The 16,766-nt window shown below is 54.6% G+C and overlaps 2 protein-coding genes across 4 annotated transcripts; both read left to right on the forward strand.

Annotated features, from left to right (window-relative positions):
• The first annotated feature begins 211 nt into the window (after positions 1–211).
• Mypop (Myb related transcription factor, partner of profilin) lies at positions 212–8,463 on the forward strand. Of its 3 annotated transcripts, none has more exons than XM_076838327.2 (3): positions 212–273; positions 980–1,536; positions 7,167–8,463. In XM_076838327.2, the coding sequence occupies exons 2-3, from the start codon at positions 1,032–1,034 to the stop codon at positions 7,856–7,858; spliced, it is 1,197 nt and encodes a 398-aa protein (XP_076694442.1). In that variant the 5' UTR covers positions 212–273; positions 980–1,031; the 3' UTR covers positions 7,859–8,463. The 3 variants fall into 3 exon arrangements, with proteins under 3 accessions (XP_076694442.1, XP_076694441.1, XP_076694439.1); XM_076838326.2 differs by having other exon boundaries at positions 213–273; positions 765–1,536; XM_076838324.2 differs by having other exon boundaries at positions 219–1,536.
• Positions 8,464–12,450: 3,987 nt separating this feature from the next.
• On the forward strand, positions 12,451–14,745 carry Irf2bp1 (interferon regulatory factor 2 binding protein 1). Its single transcript, XM_076838351.2, has one exon. It carries the CDS (start codon positions 12,596–12,598, stop codon positions 14,348–14,350), a length of 1,755 nt encoding a protein of 584 aa, XP_076694466.1. The 5' UTR covers positions 12,451–12,595; the 3' UTR covers positions 14,351–14,745.
• Positions 14,746–16,766: the final 2,021 nt, after the last annotated feature.

Raw genomic sequence — 16,766 nt, forward strand, 5'->3', positions numbered from 1 at the left:
GAGTTCAGTGCTAAATTTGCGGCTGCGCAGCTGCAGCCTGCTGATCGAGCCGGCTAGAGGGCAATTGTGCGCTTGCGCCGTGTTGGGGAAATGAGAATGAATCCCGGGCTGTGAGGTTGTCTGAGCTGACTGGCGCTAGGCGCGCGTGCGCCTTGGCTCTCGGCGCGTCCGGGGGCGGGGCCCAAGAGAGGGGAGGGAGAGGGCGGGGGGAGGGAAGAGGCCGCAGACGCCCGAGCCCTGACCCACCGGCAGGCAGGGGCTGCGGCGGCGCCGGTGAGTGACCCGCGGCCCGACTCGGTCCCCCCCCCTCCGCGACCCTCACTCTTTCTGAAGTCCCAAATAGCCTCCGTTGTCCCCTGCTGGTCTCGGACCCCCGTTATCTCCGGAGGTCTCCTCAATTCCTGGCAATCCCAGCGCCCCCACAATCCCCGCAGACCCTAATCCCTAATATTTTATCGTCCCAGCTCTGTCGCTGACCCATTAGCTCCCATCTCACCGCTATTTCCTGACATATCCTCTCAGGGCCCCGTCTCATGGGTCTTACAGATCCCCCATTGCCCTCGGAACCCCCAGAGCGCCTCTCTGCTCTAGATGTCCTCTTGCTGCATAGTCCCTTCGGCTTCTCCTTATCCCCATGCTTCTTCGGCCCCCGAGACATCCGCATTCTCCTTCTCTTTACTCTTCTCCCGTGCCCCCGTTCTCCTCTAACTCCTGCAGACACCTCCTTTCCTTCCACTTTTCTTTATTTCCCTCCATCCCTCCAGACCCTCCCCCAATTTCCATCAACTCTTTGGCGAGGCACTCTGCGCCGCGAGAAGCACAGAATGAGCGCTCAGCCGGTGTCAGCTATCAGTAGGCACTTCTGACAGCCCGCCGTCCCCGCCCCCGCCCCCACCCCTGCCCAGGGGACTTAGGAGCCCTTGTCCGGGCGGCGGGGGACACTGAGCCCCGGCCAGCGCTGTACGCCCTTTGCCCGCAGCGCCGGCGCCCCCCATGCGCCAGGCGGCCGGACAGCGGCGTCGGGGGGCGCCATGGCCTCAGCGGCGGCGGGCGAAGCGGAGGAAACTACCCGGCTGCGCAAGCCGCGCTTCTCGTTCGAGGAGAACCAGATCCTGATCCGGGAGGTGCGCGCCCACTACCCGCAGCTCTACGGCGCGCAGAGCCGTCGGGTGAGCGTGGCGGAGCGGCGGCGAGTGTGGGACGGCATAGCCGCCAAGATCAACGGCATCACCAGCTGGAAGCGCACGGGCCAAGAGGTGCAGAAGCGCTGGAACGACTTCAAGCGCCGCACCAAGGAGAAGCTGGCCCGCGTGCCGCACTCCACGCAGGGTGCCGGGCCCGCCGCTGAGGACGCCTTCTCCGCGGAGGAGGAGACCATTTTCGCCATCCTGGGTCCTGGTGTGGGGGGATCAGGCGCTGGTGCCGGGCCAGAGGAGCCTCCTGCAGCCGCCCCCTCACAGCCTCCTGCCTCCTCACAGCCGCCGGCCCCTAGCGCCTGTGCCCAGCGCTATGTGTTGTCGGAGGACCGACGGGCAGGTGAGTTTCTTCACCATCACCTCAGCGAATGCAAATGCACAGTCTTCTTGCGTTGTTCAAGTCCTTTATGTAGCTAAGCAGATCCTAACTACAACTCTGGGAAGCGGGTGCTGTTGTCCCCATTATACCGTTGGGAAAATTAAGCTCAGAAAAATAAAATGACTTGCTTCAGGTCCCACAGCTAATGACTGCCAGAGTCAAGAATGGAACCAGACCTAGGAGACCTGGCTTGAGTCCACCCCGGGGATCATCTCTGCACAGGCAGGACTCATTAAACTCATCCTAGGGTAGTGATTTTGGAAGTAGACTGTCTCCAAATAGGGTGCCAGTCACAATTTTGCCACTCAACTATGGCATCCCAGAAGCCACTGCGTGTCACTTTCTGCCTCTGTACATCACTTTCTGCATCTGTAAAGTGAAGATAAGAATAGTCTCCACCTTCAGGGGTTGCCGGGAAGACTAAATGAGTTAATTTGGGCGAAATGCTTTGTACAGAGTCTGCTAACAGTCAAGGTTAGCACTGGATATAATGGTTAATGCTGGGAAGTACATAATGTTTCACTAATTTATAAGTCAAAGACTGGAGAAGCCTGGTAACTTTCTCAAGATCATGCCTCCAGTACAGGTATGGAGAACTGGGTACAGAGACTCACTTCCTGCTTAGCCTAGTCTCTGGATTATCATTTCTTCTACTCCATTTCTGAATACCTGCCCTGTGCTAGATGGTATAACACATCAGTGACTGGGACAGCTGGGGGAAACTGCGATGGTTCTGAGTGATGGGACTGGCTGGGGCAGGGGAACCCAGGGGTTGTGGGAGTCCAGAGACAGCATCTGGCTCAGCCTGGGGGTTGGGGGATGGAGGAGGGGATGTCCAAGCTGAATGAGACACAGCATGCATGAAACAGCCAGGAGTATTGGCACAGGCCTGTAATCTCAGCAGCCCTGACACTGAGGCGAGAGAATTGCAAGTTCAAAGCCAGCCTCAGCAGTTTAGCCAGGTCCTAAGCAACTTAGAGAGACCCCATCTCAAAATAAAAAAACAAAAAAGGGCTGGGGGTGTGACTCAGTAGTTAAGTGCCCCTGGGTTCAATCCTTGGTATGGAAAAAGAAAAGAAAAAAACAGAATGAAGAAGAGTAGAGAAAGTATTCCTGATAAAGGGAAGAGCATGTGCAATGCAGAGAGGCAAAAAAAAAAAAAAAAAAAAAGCCAATTTTTTGAAGCAAAATCATTGAACAAAAGTTTTTAGATGAAGTCAGAAAGGTAGGCAAAGTTGAGACTATGTTAGGCTATGGTGGGGAGTTTGAATTTTATTCATAGTGAAGGGTTTGAGAAAACAAGGAACATGGATAAGGCAACTCAAGAGCATATGATTCATAGAGGCTCATTCTCCCACCCAAGGTCACACAGCAAGAGTGTGGGGACCCAGCACATGTGTTTGTCCCAACTCCCAGTCCATGCACTTAACCACTGGGTATGTTGCCCAGCAACAATAATTGATATTTTATTGAGTTACTGAGAGTTAATGGGTATACCAGAATCTGATTACACATGGCTTGTAAGTCAAGGTCAGGACTTTGGACTTCATCATATGGGAATTTCAGAGGCATAAAAGTGTCTTGAGCAGGAAAGTCACATTCTCGGTTCAGGACCTTTCTCAGTTTGACTTAAACCTTGATGTTTTTGTAAATGACCCCAATGAACCAGAGCACAGAGGACAAAGTTATTTTTTATAATGCTTTATTAATTCACTCGTTCAATACGTATTTATTGAGAATCTCTTCCAAGGCAAGGCAGTATTGCAGGTGCTGGGAATACTGTAGATAAAAAGATGAATTCCCTTCCCTTACAGAGCTGATGTTGTAGTTGGGGGAAGCAGGCCACAAACAAGTATCCCCCCAAACATATCATATATCAGGAAGAAAAATACAGCATATTAAGAAAGTAGTAAAGATAGAAGGGAGCGGTATAGGCAGGGCATTCCAGGAGGGCTTCTCAGAGGTGATAAAAGGAAGCAGAGTCCTGAATGGAGACATTGAGCCTAGTAGATGGTTTCCAGCTAGAGGAAGCAGAATGTGCAAAGTCCCTGAGGCAAGTATGGGCAGAAAGCATCCATCATTAGACTCCCACACTGTGTAAAACTCATAAATGGAGAACTGCTCATATTGAAGGACAGAAATGGGGCCTGGGGCAGCCTCGGGCAGTTAGAGTATATATAAACCGAGCGTGGTGATGTACTCCTGTAACCCTAGCAACTGGGGAGACCAAGGCATGAGGATTGCAAGTTCTAGGCCAGTCTCAGCAACTTAGCAAAGCCTCTGTCTTTTCAATTAAAAATAAATAAATAAAAAGGACTAAGGATGTATCTCAGGGGTAAAGTAACTGTGGATTCAATCCTCAGTACAAGAAAACAACAAACTAAGGATCATTTATCTCTGACATAGTATTTGAAAGAATAATAGCATTGAAGACTTACTATGTGCCAGGCATTGTCTTAAACCCTGTATCTATAGTGGGTCCAGGGATCCCCAGGGTGATCCTCAGGAGGATGTTCTAGTATTTAGTCCCATCTTTAAACATGTGCTCAATTACAGGTGGGAAAACTGAGGCCCCAAAGTTATGAATACATATGATTTTAGCTGCCATAGTGGCCTTTCCCTGACTCCTGTGAGCCCTGTGGGTTTGCAGGCTGGATCACTTTCCATTCCTTTTTATTCAATAGCCTAGAAAAGTCAGGTTTCCAAGTGACGCATTTTCTATGCTCCTTATAAGGAAGACTTGACACCCCCACCCTGCCCCAGAGTCATAGCCCCTGCCAAGCTGTAGTTAAAAGCACAGGCTCTTGGGGCTTGGGATGTGGCTCAAGTGGTAGCGTGCTCGCTTGGCATGCGTGAGGCACTGGGTTCGATCCTCAGCACCACATAAAAATAAAATAAAGATGTTGTGTCCACCTAAAAAACTAAAAAAAATAAACATTTAAAAAAATTTTTTAAAAAAAGTGTAGGCTCTGGAGCTAGCCTGGATCCAGACCCCTCTTCCACTGCTCTGGGACCCCACCCTGGTCCTCAGGTCACCTCATCTGTGGAATGGGGTAACAGCAATAGAATCCACCCAGAGAGTGGCTGAGAGGACTGGATGAGAAATGTGTCAAGGACTATCAGGTCCAACATCTCTCTCCTGGCCTCCCAGGCTGGCTGGTCCAGGGGGCTGGGCCCCCAGCACTTAGACAGGAGGTGGCTGGTGGTTTGGGGGAGACTAGGACCATCTGATCTGGCCAGGAACATGAAGGCAGCTTCCCCAAGGAGGGAACATCTGAACTGAGCAAGGGGAGGTGCCAGGCCAGGTGGGGTGTGACACAGGGGGAGGGAGCAGCATGTGTGTTGGCCGTGAGGGAAGAGCTGAGACCTCATCTCTGTCTCCGAAGGAAGGGCTGGACTTGCCCCGTGGGCACTGGGACCTGCCACAAGGACCTGGGCCCTGGGCCCAGTCAGTGCTAACTCTGGAAGTCACAGTTCTTTCCTCATTTGAAGAAAAAAGAATTGCTACTAGACGTTATTCTAGCTGCTGGGTAAATAGCAGTGAGCAAAATGGAACCGACTTCAGGAGGAGACAGATAACAGAGATGGCCTGCATGCAGGGCAGATGCATGCTGGGAGAAAACCAGCTAGGGCTAGGAGGGAGAAAAAGGAAGATGGTGGCTATTTTGTATGATGGTCAAGGAAGATGATCCCCAGGAGGCCGCATTTGAACCTGGAGGAGGTGAAGGAGGAAGCCAGACAGGTGAATGGGGAAATGTCCTCCCAGGCCAGGGCATCAGCAAGTGCAAAGGCCCTGAGTCAGGAGGAGGCTGAGTTTTGAGGGCCAGCAGGGAGGCCAGAATAGCTGGAGCCTGTGAGGAAGGTAGAAAGAAGGGAGGAGATGAGGTCAGGGAGGCAATTGGGACCAACAGTGCAGACCTTGGGGCCTCAAAGACTTTGCCTTTATCCTAAGTGGAATGGGGGTCTCAAGAGGGCTTGAACAGAGAAAGGACAGTGTCTGACTTATGTTTTTTAGAACAGCTTTGTTGAGATGCAATTCTCACAGCATGCAACCCACCTAGATAATTCAGGGGCTTTTAGTATATTCAGCGTTGTGCAGCCATCACCACAATCAATTTGAGAACATTTTCATCATTCCAAAAAGAAACCCTGCACCTCTAAATCACTTAAGCCATTTCCCCCAGCCCTAGGCAACCACCAATCTACTCTGTCTCTAGAGATTGGCCTCTTCTGGACCTTTTGTGTAAATGGAATCATGCCATACAAGGTTCTTTGTGACTAGCTTCTTTCCTATTGCCTGATTGGATTTTGGTTGAACCCCTCGGCCGCTGATGAAGAAGAAGTGGAGACAGGGAGCCCAGTGAGGAGGCAAGCGCAGTCCTCCAGGTGGAACGGGACAGCGGTTGGAACAGGGTGAGGGCTGGGGAGGTAGAGAGAAGAGGTTGAGTGTTGCATTTAGCTTGAAGGCAGAGCCAGTGGTGTTTGAAGTGGATGGTGTCTTGAGAAGGAAAACCACAGTGAAGGTGTTTAGCCCCTGCAGCTGGAAGGATGAAGCTGCCATCTAGCAGTGATGTGGGTGGTGGAGGAAGGAGAGGTGGGGGAGGATCAAACGCTTAGCTGTGAGCAAGCACATCCAAAGCATTACGTGGTTCAGGGACTGTGCCCAGGACGCAGCTGGAGACACTGAGAAGTAAAGTCGGGTTCAGGGCAGAAATTCAGGCTGGCCCAGAATCTGGAAGCCTTTGGGTACAGATAGTTCAAATTCAGGAGTATGAATGAGATCCCAGGTGAGTGGAGACCCAGGAAGAACTGGAAAATCCTGGCCTCCTGGTTTGAGGGAGCCTCCAGAAGCACCTCCTGTGTTGGAGCACTTCTGTCTCAGGCCTCCCACCTCCCCTGGGTCTAGCACTGCAGCCTGAGAGGTGTGGCTGTGTCCAGATGGTTCACAGCCTGGCAGAGAGTGGCTCTTACTCTGAGTGAGATGGGAGCTGCTTGGCCCCAAAGGAGGCTTACAAGACCCCTTTCTGCTAAAGCTGGCACAGACCTGATAGGTTGAATGTATTGATTCTTCCCTGGAGACCAAGACTGACCCATGGTCATAGGCATCTGTTCCAAGGCATCATGTGACTTAGGTTTTTTATATTTTCTTTTATTATTATGATGATGATGATGATGGTACTGGGGATTGAACCCAGGGGCATTTAACCACTGAGCCACACCCCCAGTCCTTTTTATCTTTTATTTTGAGATAGGGCCTTACTAATTGCTTAGTGTCCCGCAAAATTACTAAGGCTAGCTTTGAACTCAGGATCCTCATGCAGCAGCCCCCTGAGCTTCTGGGATTATAGATGTGCTCCACCTCGCCCTATTGCTTAGGGCCTCACTATATTGCGGAGGCTGGCTCTGAATTTGTGATCCTCCTGCCTCAGCCTCCGGAGTCACTGGAATTAACAGTCAAGCACCACCTCTACTGGCCTGACTTAGGTTTTAAAGAGTTTAAAGGACCTTTCGGGCCAGGGTAGGGGAGAAATGAAGGAACCAGAGGTGAGAGGGGAATCATGCATACCTTACCTGCATGTCTCTCTCTACAGATACACCAGCCCACAGCAAGGGGGGCTCCAGCAGCCCGGAACCCTGGGCCCGGCCCTCCCGCAACCCCCAGGAAGGGGGCTGCCCACAGTCCAAGGAGCGTGAGTCCCCGCCCCCTCCGGCCCTGCAGACGGTCCAGCTGCCCCGCCTGGCCTTGTCTCCACCACCCTCAGCCCCTCCACCGCCACCCACGCCGCTGGCCCAAGTGGCACCCTCATCTCCCAGCCCCCCGCCCCCTCCTAGACCTCCTCCCACGCCCGTGGTCCCAGACCCCTCCCTGGACTTCCTGCGGGCCCAGCAGGAGACTGCCAATGCCATCCGGGAGCTGGCTGGCACCCTTCGGCAGGGACTGGCCAAACTGAGCGAGGCCCTCAGCGCCCTGCTGCCCCTTCTGCCGGGAACCCCAGTCGACCCGCTCCCCGCGCCGCCGCCCCCGCCCCCTCCCGCGCCTCCCAGGCCCCCGCCGCCCCCGCCTGCGCCCAAGGTGGAAGTAACCCCAGAACCCGTGTCGGTGGTGGCTGCTGTCGTGGATGGGGCTGTGGTGGCAGCCAGAGGAGTCATCATAGCCCCTAGGAGCGAGGAGGGGGCGTCCCGGGCGACCCCAGCCCCGCTCCCTCCGCATGACTCCCCCCCACACAAGCGGAGGAAAGGGTTCCCTGCGCGGAAGAGGCGGGGCCGGTGGAAATCGCCCTGAAACCTCCGCTGCCCGCGCTGCTGCCTGCGCCCCCTTCCCCCAGCTTGGCGCAGTCGCGAGAGGGGCGATGCTCCGACCCCTCCCAGCTGCACGCTGGCTCCCTGCTCCAGGGGGTGAGCACCCCACTCCCTGTGCTAGTTAGTGCCTGATTCTCTGGGGACCTCTTCGGAGGCTTCCCCAGCCCCTTTCTCTGGTACAATGCTGTCTGCCTGGCTGCCTCCCCTAGCCCTGACTTCTAAGCCATCTATTTTATGTTATTTATTATAATGCCCTTTGTGGGTTGGGGTGGGGGGAACCTCTCGGGTCTGCACATCCCCTCTGCCCTACCAACTCCTGTTCTTAACTTGAAGAGAATTGACCCGTGGGGGCCTCCCCAACCCAGACTTTGGAGGGGGTAAAAATTGCTAGACAAATCAGAATATGGATGACAAAGAGGATGTAACTATCTGTACCCTAAGGAGAGGAGGGCAGGGTTCTGACTGAGAGGTGTGGGTTGGGTCCTCCACCTCTCATTGCCTCTCTGACCTCCAGAGCTTAGCCCCCTCCTTTCTCCTCAGTGGTGACAAGATATCAATAAACTTATTTTTCATACAATTACTTGAGGCTGTGTCTGAGACAAGCCTGAGAGCTCCACACCTCCGGCTGCCCCGCCCCCTCCCGGGCAGGCCACACCCTCTCCAAGTTGGAGGCAGGTGGTTCGTTTTCCAGCCCCCCCCCCCCCTTTAAAGCCATTTCAAGTTCTGTGTTCAAATGAAATCTGCCTCATCCTTCAGGTACCAGCCTGAACGTCCTGGATCTCCCTCCCCAAGGCAGAGATGGGTCTGCCTCTTAGATTCTCACAGTTCTATTTCATGATATGTCTAAGTGAACCCAGGCCTTATCTTTTTATTACATAGCCTCCAGAATTTGAGGAAGACAAGAACTTGTTTTTGCTTTTCTTTTTATTTTTTTTGGGGGGTGCTATTTGGGTTTTGTTTAGGTGCTGGGGATAGAACCCAGAGACACTTAACCACTGAGACACATCCCCAGCCCTCTAATTATTATTATTTTTTTTAATTTTGAGACAAGGTCTTGCCAAGTTGTTTAGGGCCTCCCTAAGTAGCTGAGGCTGGATTTGAACTTGTGATCCTCCTGCCTCAGCCTCCTGAGCCGCTGAGATTGCAAGTGTGCACCCCCATGCCTAGATTGCAACAGGTTCTCTTGTACTGCCTGCTGCAGGGTCTGGTAGCAAAGTAAATAATAACCACTACACTGGACTCAGGCCTGGTGTTGCCCAGGCCAGCTGTTAACTGGGGGCCTACATTATCCTCATCTGTGAATGAGCATAAAGATGTAAGAGTCTTTACTTTCTACTATTAGATGTATACATTCTTCAGGTCTCAGCTCAAATATTACCTCAGGAAATGTTTTCCTGACACCAGTTAAATTTAATGTCTCTCTCCATCACCAGACTGAACTTCCTCAGGGAAGGGTGTGAACCTATCTCTAATCACTCCTGTGTCCCCAACATTGCCTAGCACACAAAAGCGGTAATATACTGCTTTTTAAAGTAATGTACAGCTTATAAACAAAAATTTCCACTTAAGATACTTCTGTTTTCCTTTTTCTGCCAGAGTGAGGATGGAACTCAGGATCTGGGCATGCTAGGCCAGCACTCTACCATGAGCAACAGCCCCAGCCACATGGCAGTCCTCTGTGCCAGGCCCCAGGCCAAGTTACATGCATTCTTGCATTCCAGACTGAAGGAACCCAAGGAAGAACAGACTCTAAAGATCTCCATTCCCAGCCCTGAGAAGTTTCTGGAATGTCACAACTGGTCACAGGCCAGTTGGTCCCACCTGAAGCCTGAATCTGGCCAGAACTCAGCTCCCACTAGTTTTTTTGTTTGTTTGTTTGTTTGTTTGTTTTGTTTTGTTTTTTAATGCAGGGATTGAACCCAGAGGCTCTTAACCACTGAGCCACATCCCCAGGCCTTTTTTTATGTTTTATTTTGCTAAGTTGCTTAGGGCCTTGCTAAGTTGCTGAGACTGGCTTTGAACTTGTGGTTCTCCTGCCTCAGCCTCCCAAGATGCTGAAATTACAGGTGTGCACCACCTGCCCAGCTCTCACTAGTATTTAAAGAATGGCACAAAGGCAACTCCCCCCCTCCCAGTAATAAGGATTGAACCCAGGGATGCTCTACACTGAGCTACATCCCCAATCCTTTTTCTTATTTTGAAACAGGGTCTTTCTTGCTAAGTTGCTGAGACTGGACCCAAGACTTCTCATCCTCCTGCCTCAGTCTCCCAAATTGCTGGGATTACTGGCGTGGACCACCAAACCCAGCACAAAAGCAATTTGGGAGCTAGGTGTGGTAGTGAGTACCTGCCAATCCCAGCAATCTTGGAGGCTGAGACAGGAGGATCACAAGTTTGAGACCAGCCTAGCAACTTAGCAAGACCCTGTCTCAAAAAAAAAAAAAAAAAAGCTTGGCATGCTTCTCAGTAGTTAAGCACCTCTCCAGTACCCCCCAAAAAAGGTAAGTTTGGGGACATGAATGGCCATTTTTAATGGTTCTGTACTTTTAACTGATTTTTTAAAAAAACAGCCCACAATGCTGTGCTGCTGTCTGCCTCATCAGAGCTAAGTGATGCTGGCATCCTGCCCTTGAACTTGCAGGAGGGTTCCTAAATGAACTGGATCTTCTGACTAGAGTTTCTCATGAATAATGTCTACAAAGAAATATTTTAAATTTCAGATTTAATCAGCATATATGCAAAAGGTCTTGTGTTGAAAAGATAGAGCCACAAGATAAAAGCAGCGTGGATGGCTGCCTCACATACCAGGGCAGCTGCCTGGGGGTCCCCAGGACTCCCCTCAGAAGTTTGCAGGAACAAAAAGTAAACTGTTTAAAAAATAAAAATAAAGAAGTAGGGAGGATGACAGACTGAGGGTATAGCCCAGTGCTAGAGGGCTTCAGCATGAGGCCAAGGATTCCATCCTTAGCACCAAAAAAATAAAACGTAGCTAGTACATGAAACTTGTGATTGTGGAATAGTATTCCTTAGGATGAAGCAAAAATGGGTAATCTTTTCCCTCCAAGGGAGAAAAAGTGTTAGAATAATAATAGAGTTGGTAGGTAATTGTAAAACAAACAACTTTAGATAGCAGAAAATCCGGGCAGCTGTAGCGCAGTGGGTTGGGAGCAGAGGAAGGCAGGCGGACTCCCCAGATTGAAAAGCACTCTGCGTGCAGACTGGCAAGTCATCCACGTATTTTTGAGCACAAAACACGGACCCCAGCCCAGAAAGAGGAAGGAGCTTATATGCGTTAGAATCTGGAGACCCGCATCGCCCCTCCTCAAAGTCTGCCTTCCCACAGTTTCCAAGACTGGGAGAGAAGACAGGGGGTCCTCAAGCCTGGCTGGGCCCACCACGTAGTAAGCACTCAAGGTTGGGGAAGGGTGGTCTGGCGCTTGCACTCCCCGCAGCAATCTCCTTTTGTTCGCCATTTCCTGGCCCCTTCTCGACAAAAAGGCCTGCAAAAGAGGGTAAGGTAACCCAAACCCCATACACCGAAAGCACGGAAAGAGCCCCAAAAAGTTGGGGGGGGGGTGCGTCAGCGAGAATAGCGAAGGCCTCCCCCAACCTTCCAGACAGCGGAAGTGCGTCATTCGGCCGCCCCGCAGAGCATTTTGGGAATAGTAGTGAAATTGGAGGGGTGGAGCAGAGAAGCCGGCAGTGTAACCCTTTGGAGACCGAAGCGATCAGGCAGAGTTGGAACAGAATTAGAAGGCGCTCGGTCACTCCCCTCTAGCAGATCAGAAAACTGAGGCAGGCACTAGGCTCGAAAGCCCTTAGCCATTTCCGTTCTCTGGCTGTGGTCCGCCCCAGAGGCTGATATTTAGAATGCTGAGAGAAGTCACAGTGCCAAGTATACACAAACCTCCAGTGGCCGGCTTCCCTTGCCTACCCTGAACCATCCAATCAGGACCTCTTCGATCCGCCCCAGGAGCTGTAGCTTTCTTAATCCGTCATTGGCCTTCTTCTAATGGGCGGGGAAACGGAGGCTCAGCAAGGGCAAGACTTTGGCCTAAAGGTGCACAGCAAATCAAAGCAGAAATGGATTGCCCCGCAGCCTGTCCAGTTTCGGCAATTTCTTAATCCGTGGTATCTTTGATCATTCGTATCACATCATCATGACCCTATTCTCCTCTGAGCGCGCAGAACTCCCCGCCCAGTGGCTAGTAGTATTGAGGATTGCTGGGCGAGAGACGGCGTTCCCCCACTGTTGCCCGCTGTCCCCTTTAAGAGACGGCCCCGGCGGGACTACGTTTCCCAGAAGGCTTTGCCCGCGCGTTATGTAACTTTCCCTGCGAAGCGGCCTCTGGGGCAGAAGGAGGTGGAGGCGGCGGCGGCCGTTGCAGCAGCGGCGGCGGCGAGAGCGGCGGGACCCCGAGGCGGCGGCGCCCGCGGCCCATCGCGGGGCCCGAGTTGTGCGCCTCAGCTCGCAGCCCGGACCGAGTGGGGGCGCCGACGAGCCTCTGTCTGCCTTTTCAAGGGAGGCGGGAGTGAGGAAAAAGGCTTAGGGCCCAGGGGGCGGGGAAGGGGGGCCGGGCCTGGATCCGGCGGGGAGGCCGAGCCGGAGGCCGGACTGTGGCTCGCGCTGTCCCGGGAGCGCGGATCGAACGTTGGCTGCGCGGATCGAACGTCGGCGGCGGGTGGAAGGCGGGGACCTGGCGGCGCGCGCGCGGGGACCATGGCGTCAGTACAGGCGTCCCGCCGCCAGTGGTGCTACCTGTGCGACCTGCCCAAGATGCCGTGGGCCATGGTGTGGGACTTCAGCGAAGCGGTGTGCCGCGGCTGCGTGAATTTCGAGGGCGCGGACCGCATCGAGCTGCTAATCGACGCCGCCCGCCAGCTCAAGCGCAGCCACGTGCTCCCGGAGGGCCGCTCGCCCGGGCCCCCAGCGCTCAAGCACCCAACCACCAAGGACCTGGCCGTGGCCGCCGCGCAGGGTCCCCAGCTACCGCCTCCGCAGGCCCAGCCCCAGCCGTCGGGGACCGGCAGCGGCGTCTCCGGCCCCGACCGCTATGACAGAGCCACATCGTCTGGCCGCCTCCCGCTGCCCTCGCCAGCCCTGGAGTACACCCTAGGGTCCCGCCTGGCCAATGGGCTGGGCCGAGAGGAGGCCGTGGCTGAAGGGGCGCGCAGGGCCTTGCTTGGCACTATGCCCAGCTTGATGCCCCCCGGGCTGCTGGCAGCTGCGGTGTCTGGCCTGGGAGGCCGAGGCCTGACGCTGGCGCCCGGCTTGAGTCCTGCCCGTCCACTTTTCGGCTCCGATTTCGAGAAGGAGAAGCAGCAGAGGAATGCAGACTGTCTGGCAGAACTGAATGAGGCTATGCGGGGCCGGGCGGAGGAGTGGCACGGGCGTCCCAAAGCTGTGCGGGAACAGCTACTGGCGCTGTCTGCCTGCGCCCCCTTCAATGTTCGCTTCAAGAAGGATCACGGTTTAGTGGGGCGGGTGTTCGCCTTCGATGCTACTGCCCGCCCTCCGGGATACGAGTTCGAGCTGAAGCTCTTCACTGAATACCCCTGTGGTTCTGGCAATGTGTACGCTGGGGTCCTGGCCGTGGCTCGCCAGATGTTTCACGATGCTCTGCGGGAGCCTGGCAAAGCCCTGGCCTCCTCTGGCTTCAAGTACCTCGAGTATGAACGCCGTCATGGCTCGGGCGAATGGCGCCAGCTGGGCGAGCTGCTCACTGATGGTGTCCGCAGTTTTCGCGAGCCCGCTCCTGCCGAGGCCCTGCCCCAGCAGTACCCAGAGCCGGCCCCTGCAGCTCTGTGTGGCCCACCTCCACGAGCCCCATCCCGGAACCTGGCACCCACGCCGCGCCGGCGCAAGGCCTCCCCTGAGCCCGAGGGCGAGGCGGCTGGGAAGATGACAACGGAAGAGCAGCAGCAGCGGCACTGGGTGGCACCTGGCGGGCCATATTCTGCTGAGACCCCTGGTGTGCCCTCACCCATTGCTGCCCTGAAGAATGTGGCGGAGGCCCTGGGTCACTCTCCCAAGGACCCTGGTGGCGGTGGAGGCCCTGTGCGTGCAGGGGGTGCTAGCCCCGCAGCCTCCTCCACCACCCAGCCACCTACCCAGCATCGCCTAGTGGCCCGCAACGGTGAAGCAGAAGTCAGTCCCACAGCGGGGGCCGAAGCTGTCAGCGGGGGTGGTAGTGGCACAGGGGCGACCCCTGGAGCTCCCCTTTGCTGTACCCTGTGCCGAGAGCGCCTGGAAGACACCCACTTTGTCCAGTGCCCCTCGGTGCCCGGACACAAGTTCTGCTTTCCCTGCTCGCGGGAGTTCATCAAGGCGCAGGGCCCGGCTGGGGAGGTGTACTGCCCCAGTGGAGACAAGTGCCCGCTGGTGGGCTCCTCTGTCCCCTGGGCCTTCATGCAGGGCGAGATCGCCACCATTCTTGCTGGTGACATCAAGGTCAAGAAGGAACGGGACCCCTAGGCCACCACTGCCACCAGGCTACTGCTTCCTCCCCCCTTGCCACCCACCGCAACTGCGGATAAATTATTCCCTCCTTCACCCAACCCGTGCCATCCCCACCTGTGTACATACCCCCTTCCTCTGCCCAGATGGGTCCCCTGGAGTAGATGCATTGTGGGTGGGGGGACAAAGCTTGTGGCTCCTGTCAGAGGGGGTGTTTGGGGTTCCGTGGCCCCTCCAATTTCCCTCTCCCCTCTTTGGCTTGGCTTTGCTGCTGCTTGTAGTTGGGGAGAGGTGTCCGCTCCTGGAGAAGGGGCCCCCTGAACACTCGCTCTTTATAAACGAAGCAAAAGCATTTTATTGCCCCCCTCTCCCACCCTGTACCTCCTTCAATAAACCGAAAGATGGTTTTTTTTTTTTTTTTTTTTTTCCTTCCTTTCTTGGTCCCTCAGTTGTGTAGGATGCTGCGCCCCCTCTGGGACTAAACTGTTCCTGCAAGGGAGAGGACGCTGCGTTGTAACCTCCAGGTGGCGCCCTTCGCCCAGGCGGGCCGCTAGTATTATAATTGCTGTTTTAACACTGGTCAAAAATTGTGGCCATCGGTCCGTTTTCCAGGTGACAGAACTGAGGTTCAGATGGGGTGGCCTTTTCATGGGAACCACAGACAAGCTCGTAACAGGCTAGCCTTCCGTAGCCGGCCTACATAATCTACCCAGAATGTGGCGTCCTCGAAGGTTGGAGGGCAGGCAGCGGGAGGCTTCTTGGAGGGAACGAGCTGCTAAGAGAATTGAGGCCAGACTGCTAGCGGGACTGCCAAAGAAGAGGAAAGTAAACAGATACCTTGAACTAGGTGACTGCTTGCTTGCCTCAGTTGGTACCAGGAGGCAGATGTTTGGGAAACCTGAACTGGGGTCCTCATCTCTGGGAGGCCACCCTAGAACACTGTCACAAGCAGGGTAAAAGACATACCCCCCCACACACACACACACACACATGCTGCGGCTGCCTGTGATGTTCGCGGCCTTGTCCCGCACCTGTCCTGGTGACTGATCATTAACCAGGACTTCCTGCTTGCTGGCGTCACGGGGCGGGGCCTAAGCGTGCTGTGGCAAAGTAGGGGTTAAAGCGAGAGGGCGGCCCCGGGAGCCCAGGCGTCCCCCACTCTTACGACCTTTCGGTTCCGGGAAGGGTGAATACTGGGCCAAAAAGGCCAGCGGATGGGCGAACAGAGGTGGAGAATGATCGCACCCTTCCAACTGCGCTGTGCTCAGACGGCTCTGAGACCCACGGGTCCCCAGGTGTTTCATCACCTAAATCCCAAGAACCCTAACATCCTGACCTACGCTTTGGGATCACAGGGGTCCCACCCACACCTGCAGACCCAAAGTCCTAACTCCCAAATGCTAAGGACCCTGTGGCTCCCTCCACATCTGGGGGACCCATCCCCCCATTCATCAGCTTTCAGGTGCTCTGCCACCGCTGGCACTGCCAGTCTGGGCTCTGGGCAGGGCTGAGAAAACCACCCCTGATTAAATATGCTAGGTGATAAGCAAGGGAGATGCTGGAGGGAGCTCCAGACCGGGCTCCCTCCTGACCCAGCTCTGCAGATCCAAGCCAGGGTGCCCTCCTCCCCCAGATCCTCAGGACTGCAGGCCTCCAGACATCTGGGCCTCTTGCCCCAGTAGGGGGCTGCAGAGCTGTGGAGTGGAGGACACCTGGTCCTTTAAGAGCAGCTGGTAGGTGGGTGGGGGGCAGGGGAGTCACCCCCAGCCTAGCTGGTGTGTATTCTAGATAGAGGCTGGGTTAACCATTAACTGAGCAGGCGGCCTGACCTGTGGTGTGGGGGCTGGGTCAGTCCCCTTCCCCCAATGCTGGGGTGGGGCCAGGGTGCTGGGGTTCTAGATTGATTTGGGAATTAGTAGGTGAAGAGACACGGAGAGAGACCCAGGCAAAGACACAAAGAGACCAATTCCCTGAAAGAGATAAGGAGGCACAGGAGCCAGAGACCCAGAGAGACAGGGAGAAATGGGAGAGAGCCTTGGAGATGTGGGACAGGAGGCAGAAACAGAGGGAGAGACAGATGCTCAGAAGTGAACTGAATGGAGAACTGTCCAGGGGTGAGAGAGACCAATACAGAGATAAGGTGCCAAGAACAGAGATCTAGAAGAAAGGGGCAATGTAGAGAGAGCAGAGGGGAGCGGGGGTATGGCTCAGTGGTAGAGCACTTGCCTGACATCATGCAGGCCCTGGGTTCCATCCCCAGATTCTGCCAAAAAAAAAAAAAACACAAAAACCGCAAATGGGAGACTGAAACCAGGGCAAGACCTCTATTGGAATTGAGTCAGGACATCTCAACCCCTAAAGTTCTCTGACAGACGGAGAACATGGGAGCTCTGGGAGGAAGATGAGACTGGCCCTGCTCTGGTCATTTGGTTCC

Source organism: Callospermophilus lateralis, chromosome 18, assembly GCF_048772815.1.
Source record: "Callospermophilus lateralis isolate mCalLat2 chromosome 18, mCalLat2.hap1, whole genome shotgun sequence".
NCBI classification, from domain to species: domain Eukaryota; kingdom Metazoa; phylum Chordata; class Mammalia; order Rodentia; family Sciuridae; genus Callospermophilus; species Callospermophilus lateralis.

Coding starts and splice junctions, on each gene's coding strand:
- Mypop (XM_076838327.2), top strand. CDS start 1,032: ATGGCCTCAGCGGCGGCGGGCGAAGCGGAGGAAACTACCCGGCTGCGC. Junction 1,537..7,166: donor GTCGGAGGACCGACGGGCAG/GTGAGTTTCTTC, acceptor CTCTCTCTACAG/ATACACCAGCCCACAGCAAG.
- Irf2bp1 (XM_076838351.2), top strand. CDS start 12,596: ATGGCGTCAGTACAGGCGTCCCGCCGCCAGTGGTGCTACCTGTGCGAC.